Source organism: Ictalurus punctatus, chromosome 1 (assembly GCF_001660625.3).
Source record: "Ictalurus punctatus breed USDA103 chromosome 1, Coco_2.0, whole genome shotgun sequence".
NCBI classification, from domain to species: domain Eukaryota; kingdom Metazoa; phylum Chordata; class Actinopteri; order Siluriformes; family Ictaluridae; genus Ictalurus; species Ictalurus punctatus.
This window is the reverse complement of record NC_030416.2, coordinates 35,553,887-35,567,318: the sequence shown is the minus strand read 5'-3', so window position 1 is coordinate 35,567,318 and position 13,432 is coordinate 35,553,887. Positions and strand designations below refer to the sequence as shown.

Genomic DNA, 13,432 nt, shown 5'->3' with positions numbered 1-13,432 from the left:
CTAACCACGACTCAAATCTGTACCCTAACCATGACTCAACTCTGCACTGTAACCACGATGCAAATCTGTAAGGTAACCACGACTCAAATCTGTACCCTAACCACGACTCAAATCTGTACCCTGACCACGACTCAAATCTGTACCCTGACCATGACTCAAATCTGTACCCTAACCACGACGCAGATCTGTACCCTAACCACGACTCAAATCTGTACCCTAACCATGACTCAACTCTGCACTGTAACCACGATGCAAATCTGTACCCTAACCATGACTCAAATCTGTACCCTGACCACGACTCAAATCTGTACCCTAACCACGACTCAAATCTGTACCCTGACCACGACTCAAATCTGTACCCTAACCACAACGCAGATCTGTACCCTAACCACGACTCAAATCTGTACTGTAACCACAACTCAAATCTGTACCCTGACCACGACTCAAATCTGTACGTAACCATGACGCAAATCTGTACCATGACCACGACTCAAATCTGTACCGTAACCACGACTCAAATCTGTACCCTGCCCACGACTCAAATCTGTACCCTGCCCACGACTCAAATCTGTACCGTAACCACGACTCAAATCTGTACCATAACCACCACTCAAATCTGTACCCTAACCATGACTCAAATCTGTACCATAACCACCACTCAAATCTGTACCCTAACCATGACTCAAATCTGTACCCTAACCATGACTCAAATCTGTACCCTGACCATGACTCAAATCTGTACCCTGCCCACGACTCAAATCTGTACCCTAACCACGACGCAGATCTGTACTGTAACCACGACTCAAATCTGTACTGTAACCATGACTGTACACCCATCGCCACTTCATATGCCCAGCTTGAGTCTGTACACACTGCCACTAGCCAAACTTTTAAAGAGCAGCAAGAGACAAGTGAAGGAGACTAATGAACAGAAGAAATGAACTTCAGAGGGATAGGGGAAGTCTATAGTGAGGTCAGGAGTGGAGTTCATAGAGAACAGACTTCAGAGTGGTGTAAATTATAGAGGAAGAGGACAGGACAATCCTGCTTTCCCCTATATCCAGCAGACAGGAGAGCAGACTGAGGTCAGAGCTAATCTACTGAGACACTCAAGTCCTGATAGTCACACAAACTCTTACAGGACAGGACACCAGGCTACCTAATGTCCACAACCACCGGGACCACGATGTAATCATACTGTAAATCATTCAACAATAAACACTGAAAAGACAGCATCATCTATTTCAGCCTGGCTAACAAGTCACTTTGTGGAAGCAGAAGGTACAGACTGAGCTCTGTGCCGGACTATATAACTAAATTAATGGGGAAATTTTTACTATCTGATTAAACCGCTTCTTTTAGAGTCTAAATCAAAAGTCAAAAGTCAAAGCAACGTCTACAGACACAGCCAATTTAAACATAAATATTCAAGTCTCTGGGAACTGAGCTCTATTTCTTAAAACGAGGAAGGAGTCTCCAGCGTCGGTGCTTTGGGAACTTTATGTTTCCCAAGGAGTTTTAGACTTTGTGGTTTCTCTGTAACATGAAAAGCTGCAAAAAAATTTGTCTTATTGAGTCAAAGATGAAAAAATAAAAGAGATGCTGGTGAAGGAACGACTGTTTATAGCCGCTGTAACATAAATGAGAACAGAAACTAGCTTGAATGCAACTATAAATGGTTTACACTCAACTATAAATGGTAAACAATATAATTGTTGACAATACACAGCTCAGCCTGCTGCGTATTATTCACTACTTATTACATTTATGCTCTCCAGCACTTCCTGATTCATTGAAAAATGATGGCTGGTTTCATAAACAGACTGAGTGCATCACTGATCATCTACTTTAAACAATTACAGGAACTATAGGGAGTAATGGATGTCTGGAATGAATTTTATGTCTCTAAGTGCTTTCTTAAAGTTGCAGTCGAGTCCAAAACCCTGAGAACCATTTTGTTTCATCAGTTATTCTTTCATAACTTCAGCTGAAATCGGTGAAGAATCAGGGAATATTTCAGAGAAACAGCATTTGAGAAAATTCGTGCAGTCCGTTTATTAAATCTAAACCTGTAGAGTGTCTAAACCTGTAAACCTTCTTGTTCTGTGAGCAGATCGAATCGAAGACCAAATCGCACAGACAGACAGTGACACAAACAGCACAGTGACGGACAGAGAGACAGATTTCACCCGATGTCACGCTGTGAAAGGAGTGAGCAGTCGATTCGGAATGTGCCGGAGAACCGAAACCTCTCACTGAGGGTCCGATTGATACAGCGGGACGACTACAAATGCAAAGTGAATGAAAACAGTGCAGAGGTCACAGCAGAGAGACACGACATCCTCGCAGATCACAGGAGCTTCACAAAACGAGGCTATACGGTGTGTGAAGAAAAGTAAAAGCAGTTCGTCATCTAATCACTGGAGTTGTTGTGTACTCAGGAGGCGTCTCAGTGCCTCGTTCAGCTTGCTGGATGGTCCACGGTCTTCATTTCGGGTTTTTTGTGGATGTGAGCTTTAAGAACCCTGAGAACCTATTCTTCCTCAGACGTTCAGCCTGATTGGAAATGTCACAGCTGCTCCAGTCTGTGTACTTTTTCATCATTCTGTATTCGTCTCAGTAATAGAATAACCATGAATGGTTATTTGATTACTGTTTCAAAATCCAGGCAGGAGCGATGAAAAAAAGCTTTTTTTCTGTAGAAGACACGGCTCCTGAGCGGCCTTGAGCATCCGATGATACGGATACTCATTAGATATATGTGTTTTTTTAATATTTTAACAAATATGTTTTTTAATCACTTCATTAAAAAAAATTCAGTGCATTAAAAATAACTCCTACACTTACATGCCAAATATAATAAATATAACAAAATCATAACAAATTTTTTATGCAATCATGGCGCTTTTTTCACATTTCCAATACCAAAAAAAAAAACAATATTTTTTTCCAAATCCTTTTCCAAAATTTCCCATTTGTTACAGGATCACAGATTTCCATTTTGCTCCGATAACCGATCGGCCTGACACCAATCCCAGGTATCGAACTGATGCCATCTCTACCGAAAACTGTTTGCCAGGAGATCACAAGTTTGGATCCTTACACAAGGTTATTAACGTTAACGAAAACGCAGGATTCAAATTTGTGAGTGGTGACACAGCCTATATGTGGACCTCTTATATCTGGTATGGATTTTGGCAGCAACGACCGCAGTACTAAAACTAGCAATGCTGCACCTCAGACCATTTCACTGTTGTGTGTCAGTCATGTTCATTAATGGTAGTGACAATAACATGTGCGCATGCCCTAAAGTGTTCGTCCTGTGGATGTTTTCTCCTGTGATATAAACTCCCTGCAAAAAGGGAAATCACAATGCCAGAAGCCACCATCAATGTCATCAATGTCTTTGAAATGAAAAAAACATTTTCGTTAAGGGAACTGCGACTATAACATCCACCTGCGATACGAGCCAAAATGAAATGCAGAGAATAAAACGTATGTTTTTGTATTTTAAATGTTGGGTGGTCTGACCTGGCGTGGCTCCATCAATGCTGCCGAATCATGGATGACCAGTACAGGACAGAGCCATAGTAGCAGTGGAGCGCTAATGGCCAAATTAACAGGTAGAAAAAGACAGAACCCAATTTGGGATTAATTTTATTTTTTTTGAGTACGATTACCATGATGTTTAAAAACTAAATCGATACTAAAACTAAATACAAACTAAAAGTAATGATTTTTCGAAAGATAAGAACAAAATCAAGACGATTTATGCACCAATAAAACAAACTGAAATCAAACATCCATCCATCCAGCTGGCTGTGCTCTCTGGGTGGGAGGGGCATACTCTCTCTCTCCCCTGAGAGCCGATCGTTGGCGCCTGTGAGATCATGTACGAGTGTAAGTGTAAAGCATTTAGCGCTTTCCTCCGAGTGTGTTACGCAGCGCTGTGATACAGCATGAGCAGCAGTTTAAAAAGATGCCTTCACGGGTCTTCATGTAAATTGACCAAACTGGGGAGAAAATAGGGGAAACAAACCAACAAAATAGCTCGGAGATACGACATTTAAAAGCAACTTTCTGTTGCTTATTTGTAAGCTAAAACAGAAAAAGGTCCGTTTTTCTGAAACCTGTGGCTGTAGATTATGAAGTCAGTATGTGTATGACTCGTTCAGCTTTAGCTTTAGGTACGGCTTTGGAACCGTATTCTGAAATGATTATAGACATGGTGTGAAAAGTACCGCCCTCCTCGAAAATACCGGAGACGGCGTAGTAAAATCATGGTGAAGCGAAACGCTTTAATTATATAACCATATCATTCATGTTTAATCTTTTCCTTCCCGTCACTGACACGATCAAGAAGTACCCTGACCTCCAAACAACGTCCAACACTGAACATCTCCGCTAAACACGAGCCAGCTTCACTCAGCGCTCATGAGCACTATACGCTCGGTGTTTAAGGTGAAATCGATACCAGTCCTGAAATGGAGCTTAAACATCTGTAAAGCACAACAGCTGCTCTGACTAAACAGCTGTATTTGCTGTTGTAAGTGATTACAACCGATTGTATGTAACTTAATGAAAATCTGTTCGACAAGCCAGGAGCGGACATCTCGCTGGTTCCTAGTGTGACCTGCTCCGATCTGAACACGCGCTGGTCTCAAAGCTCTGCCGCACTCACCATAAAGATCCTCTTGAGCGTCTGTGTCGTGGGGCTCCGGCGTCGCCGTGCCCGCTGTGGATGAGGCACCGAGGCCATGGAGGAGTGCTCGAAAATCATGTTGAAGCCAGAAAACGAGTGCAGAGACTGACTGAACTCGGTGGGCTCTCTCGCTCCCTCTCACACACACACACACGCATACACACGCACACACACACGCACAAAGCTCTTAACCAAGCACTTAGTAAAACACACGACTGTTCTGAAGCGTTTCCTGTTACACACTGATAGAACAGGGGGCAGAGAGTAATGCAGAAGCTCCTCGGTCCTGAAGATGTCAGAAAGCGGAAAGTTACAGCTTTCGTTCGGACTGTTACGACTGGAGACTCCTTCCGTAACTGTTACATAAAGAAAACTCCTTCTGACCAATCACAATCCAGAATTCAGACTCTTCAAACTAATGCACCGTGGTGACGTTCTTATAATCCATTTGTACTCTTCAAATCACCACACCAGTCTCTCTGAGTGACACTTTAACGCTGAGAGGTGCCATGTTCTGCCCTCAGTGGCCCGTGGCTGCTTCTGGGGGTAGGTATTAGCGTTATCCACCCATGCTAACAGTGCTTATTCATTAATCACGGCGATAAGAGGAGCCACTCAGGCACGACCAAGAACAAGCATTTAAACACGAGTGGAAGTTCAAAGCCAATGTTTCTGAGAGCTGAAGCAACCTGTAGCTGCTAACACACGGATTAATGCTAACTACAGCCTCGGTTTCGGACAGCTGGAAATGAAGAACGGATACATCTGCGTCCGAATAAAACCTACAAATCTAACCAGAACGACAGAACGGGTGAAATAGAAGTCTTGTGGAGTCAAATTGAGACACTCGTCTTTGTCCGTCCATGTGTGAGAGCTCAGCTGCGCCTGCTCGACAGTGTGCGAGCTGCTCTGGTTCACAAGAAAGTACTGGAAGGATTTATGAGAGAGGACAAAATGGTGTTCAAAATGGAGTTAAATATCGTCATGATTGATGAAGAAGCTTTGGTAGATTTTGCCCCCCTGTTTCATAATTTTCTAGTTTTTACTCTTCTCTTTGGCACTTTGGTAGATTTTGCCCCTCTGTTTGGTAGATTTTTCCCCTCTCTTTGGAACTTTGGCAGCTTCAACCACTCTGATTGTTTTGCCCCTCTGCTTGGTACAGTAGATTTTGCCTTCTCTTTGGTACTTTGGTAGCTTTTACCCCTCTGTTTGATAGTTTGGTAGTTTTTGCCCCTCTTCTTGATACAGTAGTTTTTGCCCCCTCTTTGGTACTTTGGTAGCTTTTACCCCTCTTTTTGGTAGATTTTGCCCCTCTCTTTGGTAGTTTTTTCCCCTCTCTTTGGTAGTTTTTGCCCCTCTGTTTGGTAGATTTTTCCCCTCTCTTTGGAACTTTGGCAGCTTCAACCACTCTGATTGTTTTGCCCCTCTGCTTGGTACAGTAGTTTTTGCCTTCTCTTTGGTACATTGGTAGCTTTTACCCCTCTCTTTGGTAGTTTTTGCCCCTCTCTTTGGTAGTTTGGTAGCTTTTACCCGTCTGTTTGATAGTTTGGTAGTTTTTGTCCCTCTGCTTAGTAATTTGACGTCCTCTGCCTGGTATTTTTTTCTGCTCGGAAGTTTTTGTCCTTCTCTTTGGTAGTTTGGTAGTTCTACCACTCTCTTCGGCAGTTTGGTAGATTTTACCCCTCTCTTTCTTAGCTTGTGCCCCTCTTGTTGATAGTTTGATAGTTTTTGCCCCTCTGCTTGTTAATTTGATAGCTTTTGTCCTTCCCTTTGGTTCTTTGGTAGCTTTTACCTCTCTGTTTGGTAATTTGATAACGTTTGTCCTTCTCTGTGGTAGTTTTTAACCCCTCTGTTTGGTACTTTAGTCGTTTTTGCCCCTCTCTTTGGTACTCAGCTTTCACCCCTCTGTTTGGTAGTTTTGTCATTTTTGTTGTCAAAAAAAAATAATTTGTCACGTCACAACACAAACAGCATTTCTGAATATATCTCTGTCCACACACACAAACGTAAAAATAAAAAAATAAAAAAACGATTTGAAAGCGCTCACATGAGCACGCCAGACCAGTATGTGGTGACGGTACGTCATAAACCGTTATATCAAACACCTCGTAGAGCGGTACAGAGGGGGGAATGCAGAAAAACACCAACATCGGAGAACGTTTAAAACAAATAAAACAGTTAAAAAAAAATTAAATGCATTTCTCCAATGAGACAAAAACGCAGAGGAAAAAAAAGTAGATTTTCAACAACAATAATAATTGTCATTAGGATATAATTGTTAGGATCGGGCCTAAACGAATAGATGCACATGGACGATGATGCGAAAATGAATCTCCAGAGAAACTAAAAGTGTTTCTTATAATAGAAAATATGAAGAGATCTTTCATGGGAAATAAACCACAGCACTGAGAGATGAAGCGTAAAGCTACTTTTCCGTGCTAATGGACCAGTTACAGGAGATAACAAAACCGTCAGACCAGATCAGACCAGATCAGACCAGATCTATAGATGCCAAACATCTATTGTTGCATGCAGAGAGCGATAAAGATAAAATAATATGGAGATGGAGAGACAGCACTATATCTATATATCTCTTTTAGCTAACACACACACTCACACACACACACACACACACACACTCACACACACACACACACACACACAGCTGAGTCAACAGAGGCAGAAATCTAAAGAGCAGAGAGAAGCACACGAATGTTATTTCTATTTAGATCATTTTCCATTTTGTATTTAAGAGATGGAACAGCTGTAGTTCCATTAAAGCGTAATAAAAACTTGGTAATTAAGCAGACAGAACTGAAATCACGGCGGTATGAAAGAATAATGAGAAAGAGAAAAATAGGAGAGAGCGGAGAGGAAGAGAAGAACGAATGCAGAAACACGAGATGGAGATCTGTCGTAAAAGATGTAGCTGTTTTGCTGAAGGAGAACCAGAGAAGAACCAGAGACGTAACAAAACGTCCCTATGACTGAGGGAACGGGATTTAGGACACACGTGTCAAAGAGGAAACGAGGCAGAAATGGAGATGCAAGGTTTTCTCTCGACTACACACGATGTACACCTTCCCCTGACTTCCTGTGACCTCGCTGTCGTTACACTCTACCCGATCTCTTTACCTGCTGAACATGTAGATCACCGATGGAGCTGCTCAAGTCAAAGAGGACACCTCTACCACGCCGTTCACTTCTTCTAAAGCAAGGCTGTGAGGAAGATCTAAACGTGAGGAGAAGAGATCGTGGGTAAAGGAATTACGCAGTTGAATTTATTCTGTAAGAGTCAGAAACATTCCTCGGTGAAACAAGAAGAAGAAGAGGAAAAAAAAAACCCCATTGCTTTTAAAATCAAAGATTGTTAGAACTCAAGGCTGAGCTCAAGCATGCAGGTTTATTCAGGAAGAAGAAAAAAAATACATGAAAACAAATAACCAATCCTGGACCGTGACTGGTCGGAAAGGGGTCGATTAGTTTTCTATAACAGCAGCTTAACGCGCTCTAATACGGTATCGTCTCCATAGTAACGGCATGTCCACACGGACGTGTTTACGTCGGACGCTCCACGTACACGGATTAAAAGCGCGTGGAAGCGTCGATGCGGTGAGGTTTTCTGTAAGGAGATTTACAGAAGGAGTCTCCGGCGTCAGAGGTAAAGCTGTAACCGTATGTTGTCGGATATTTCCAGGACGGACGCGTTTACGCCTCTTTGCGGTTTGTCTTATTAACTTCGAGAGAGAGAAAAGACACGGCGGTGAGCGAACGACGGTTCATAGCTGCTCTAATGTGAGTAAGAACAGGAAGTAACTTGTTCTGCATTACATTTCGTTAGAGAGTTTTAGTACAAGAGTGAACTTTAATACTGATCTATAAAGATGTAAAGATTCGAGTTGGGTCTCGACTTTGTATTTATACTCAGACTTGTCTCGGACTTAGACTTGACTGAGTCTAATCACTGGTGCAGTGCACGAATGAAGCCTTCAGCGAGGTTTGGACGGTTTTCGATCGTGGTTCTCGTCTCGCTTTTATTCGGACTAGATTTTGTCCTAACCTCGACCCCCTTAAGACTCGACTCGGCCTGGACCTGGACTCGACTACATCCCCACTGATTCAATACAGTAAGATCTGGAGCTGTGACTGGAGGTGGATGATCTCCTGCCAGCTGTCATATCATTAGAGATCTGTAACAGAAATCTCATTTACGTTGACGGATTATTTTCTTTTTCATGTGTCAGTGTGGTAGTGACGGCTGTCTAATTCCAGTTTTATGGGTAAACGCAGCAGAATATGGTGCAGCTGTTGCTCATTTGTCTCCATCATGTCCCTCGTGTTCAGGGGGAGCGTTGAATCGGCTCTGATATACAACAGATCCGCTCTGCTGAAGCTGCTGTTACAGACCACACACACACACATACACAACACAAGCCCTGCCAGGACCCTAATGTTTTTATTACACCATTAATCTCCTGCAGTAGGGGCTGGAGTGTGTGTGTGTGTGTGTGTGTGTGTGTGTGTGTGTGTGTGTGTGTGTGTGTGTGTGTGTGTGTGTGTGTGTGAGAGAGAGAGAGAGAGAGAGAAGAGAAACATCAGGATGGTGTCTAAAGAAGCTGGTTAATCCTGAGAATGAAAGCTGCGGTACTCAGGGGACCTGAACTCTGACTAATCCCGTGATTAATTTACGACTCACTGCTTTTACACAGTTAATGAGCGTCCGTATTGCAGTGCGTGCAGGTTTTCGCAGAGGTTGTTTTTGTGATTGTCGCGGACAAAAATGCTCCATTTTGCTGCAGCTTTTTTTTTTTTCTTCGAAATTCGCTTTTTTGTGCGGAACACTACTTGAATTGGCCAAATCGCAGCGGTGTTTGTTGGTAAAGCAGACCTTTTAGCTGTACTCCAGTTCGACGCACGTGAATCGAAGTGGGTGTTGGCTGAATACGCGTCGTAATGACATCACGTGAAGCGTCTCGGACCGTATCTGTGGTCAGTTTGAAAATTCGCAAGTTGCTTGATATAATATTACAGAGCTTGCGTTCATTTCTGCGATGGTGAAATCCTAAAAACTGTGAAATCCTAGAGGGACCGGTATATGCAGGACAGCACATAAAGCTGTAGGATGGGACCTGAAGAAACGTCGGACTTATACGTGCCATAAGATCGGTCCGAGGAATCTTTTGGGGGCTTAGTGGTTAGCACGTACGCCTCACACCTCCAGGGTCGGGGGTTCGATTCCCACTGCGGCCCTGTGTGTGTGTGTGTGTGCATGTTCTCCCCGTGCTGCGGGGGTTTCCTCCGGGTACTCCGGTTTCCTCCCCCAGTCCAAACACATGCACGGTAGGCTGATTGGCGTGTCTAAAGTGTCCGTAGTGTATGAATGGGTGTGTGAATGTGTATGTGATTGTGCCCTGTGATGGACTGGCACCCTGTCCGGGGTGTACCCCGCCTCGTGCCCCATGCTCCCTGGGATAGACTCCAGGTTCCCCGTGACCCTGAAACGGATAAGCGCTATAGAAGATGGATGGATGGATGGATGGATGGAATCTTTTGGGCCATTCGTATGAATTTGACACTTCTTTATCAGGCGTAATATGTCATTTACACGTAATTGATAAAATCTCGATTCAAATATCGCTTGTTGTTGCTTCGTTATTGTCGCAGCTCCGGGTTGCGTTCACACATAGACCAGAAACGTTACATAAACATCTAACAAAAAACTTCATTACATCAATAATTATACGTTTTTGTTGTTGTTGTTAAATAGAAACATAGTTTAATTAATCCATTTATGATTAGTCTTAGGTTATTAGACTTCATATAAAACCATAACGAACTTTCTTTTACTCTCACATTCTCCGTCGTTCCCCAGATGACGTCGGGTTCCCTTCTGAGTCCGGTTCCTCTCAAGGTTTCTTCCTCGTATCATCTCAGGGAGTGTTTCCTCACCACCGTCACCACCGTCTCGCTCGATAGGGATAAATTCACACCCTTAAAATCTCCATCCTGTGTTTATACGTTTCTGTAAAGCTGCTCTGAGACAACGTCCGCTCTTAAAAGTGCTACTCAAATAAAATTGAATCGAATTGAAGTTCTGTGGACCGTCTGCCGTACAAGACCCTGTGAAAGAGCCGTTACTATAGAAACGATAACGCTGTAGAACGAGCGGATTAACCTAAACCTATCATTTGATTTATTTAACAGCTGGGACTACTGTCTGAGCCCACGCTGTTATGGAAAATGAACACGCACCTTGGGACCAATCAGATTTTTTGAACATTTTGCGGTATGAAGACTAAGAATAATAAAGACGCTTGTGCTAATAAAATATCCAATGATCCGATGTCTGATCTAAGGGACACTTTATCTCAAATTGATGGCTTTCTTTCCCAGCTTCACATCAGATCAGACACTCTTCACAAACATGACATAATTACAGACACAGACGAATGAAAGAAAGCTGAGAGAAGTGTCAGTGTAGCATCTCGAAAGTCTTTCATCGGATGACTTTTCTAACAGTCATGTGATCGGAGTATTCAGGTACGTAATCTCAAATGACCTCTAACACACGGCACACGATTGAGGAAACTTTGAAACGACAGATGACCTCTCTGTAGATCTGTATACGGCACGTCAACGTTACGGTGCATGCCTGATCTGCATTCAAACACGTATTCACAAACCTGAACGGTTGACTGTTTAGCATGAGATATTTCCTTGTGCATTTTTATTCATCTGACTTTTATTCATGTGCGCACCACTTTGCTCTTACTGCAGTGCGTGAGGAAAACATTCTGGGACGACGAGCCTTCGAACTCCGCGTTTTCTTCTCTGTGAACCATGGAATGGAATTATAAAGTGAAGGCTTATCTTCGCTCTATGTTTGTTTTCAAGCTTTATTCTTGAAATATGCGATTGCGTAGAACAGCACTACGCCGTTGGAAGTGTTTACTTTAGATATACAGTCACAACTGTAAAGCCCTCCAGGCCGTAAAAGCTCCGCTCACTATGCCGTCTCGAGAGCCGCATCTTTTCCGTCTACAGCGCTCAAAGCCAAAGGTGACCCTGAGAGTGGAATCACGGCTGTTGAACACATTTAAACACCGTTTAACTAAATAAAAACGTTTGACTCGTATAAGACCCACTCAAAGTGTCCTTTCAGTATCTCTGGCTGTCCATCTGTTCTATCACGAACACAGACTGCGACAGCAGAACCCAGAGGAGTGAGGAGGAGGAACACCATCCAGCACCACACAAACACCACAACACTTCACGTCACATCCTGAAGGGCTGCAGGGGATCAGTCGGGGAGCAGTGTGTAACACGTTTCAACATAAAGTAAAACACACGCATATAATAACTACACAAAACGCGCACGTGCATCCATCCATCAATCTCTATCTCTACTCCTGTATCACTCCCTCCCAATGATTAGACAACTCTTAAAAAGTGCCAGGCGTGCATCCTCACAGCCTGGCCCCTCCCTCCTCCTCATCGCACAGTGGTTAAAGTGTTTGGCTTCTAATCAGAAGGTTACGAGTTCAAATCCCAGCACCACCAAGCCGTCACTCTTGGGCCCTTGAGCCTCGACCGCCGTAAGAGGGATGGAAACTGAACACCGCTGATATGAAATCGATGAGTGTCTCAGAGGTACGGGGTTAGAATCGTTTCATATTTCCAAATAAATACGATTACGATCCGTAAAAGAAATGTAGTGAGATTCACAAAAGTGAAACAAATTCACGAATGAATTGAACGAGATCCACAAGCTGCACAAAATTGAATCGAATTCACGTCGAAATATAACGTGGCTCTGCACCTATTCGTGGATCTGTGTGCAGTCGTGACGCTAGAAACGTTTCAAAACACACAAACGCGTGCAGCGATCCACAAATTCACAGTTGTGTTCGTGACATAGTTGTGTACAAAAAAAAAAATTTTTATTCGCAAATCTCGTTTGATTTATTTGTGAATTGAATATTTTTTTCATGAAACGCCTAACATATATTTGGGAATCTCGCTACAGTTTTGTGGATCGTAGTCTATTTATTCAGAAACATGAAACAATTCTAACCCTATACTGAGGGAAGAGCCGAGTCCAAATCACCCACAGCTGGAAATCATTGATGAGTGCCGCAAAACCTCCTTGGCTGAGGAATAAAATAAGAGCCAAGCACTTTGAGGAGAAGGAAAGAAGCCAGAAGCAGAGCACTTCCATAAACCAGGGGGTAAGTCTTGTTTCTCTCCCCGATAGCAGGGCCTTGGTGGAATAATACCAGCAAACCCAGCCATGAAATCCACTGCAGCCCCCACATCACACATTTCCACTTTCCATAACTAATCCAGATATATATATATATATATATATATATATACACATATACAGACCTAAACCCTATTGAGCATTGGTGGGGCATCCTCAAACAGAAGGTGGAGGAGCACAAGGTCTCTAACATCCACCAGCTCCGTGATGTCGTCATGGAGGAGTGGAAGAGGACTCCAGTGGAACCTGTGAAGCTCTGGTGAACTCCATGCCCAAGAGGGTTTAGGCAGTGCTGGAAAATAATGGTGTTCACACAAAATACTGACACTTTGGGCCCAATTTGGACATTTTCACTTAGGGGTGTACTCACTTTTGTTGCCAGCGGTTTAGACGTTAATGTCTGAGTGTTGAGTTATTTTGATGGACAGCAAATGTACACTGTTACACAAGCTGTACACTCACTACTT

General features: G+C 43.1%; 1 protein-coding gene across 3 annotated transcripts in view; it reads right to left on the bottom strand.

Annotated features, from left to right (window-relative positions):
- dpp6a (dipeptidyl-peptidase 6a) overlaps positions 1-13,432 on the bottom strand; it is a 106,661-nt gene that overhangs the window by 66,823 nt on the left and 26,406 nt on the right. The window contains exon 1 of one of the 3 annotated variants that reach the window (XM_053684255.1): positions 4,682-4,968. The exons of 1 other annotated variant lie outside the window; for it this stretch is intronic. In XM_053684255.1, the coding sequence (XP_053540230.1) occupies positions 4,682-4,780 (99 nt within the window). In that variant the 5' untranslated portion in view covers positions 4,781-4,968. Of the gene's footprint in view, positions 1-4,681; positions 4,969-13,432 lie in introns of those variants that run through there. One more of the 3 variants, XM_053684251.1, reaches the window with a different exon arrangement.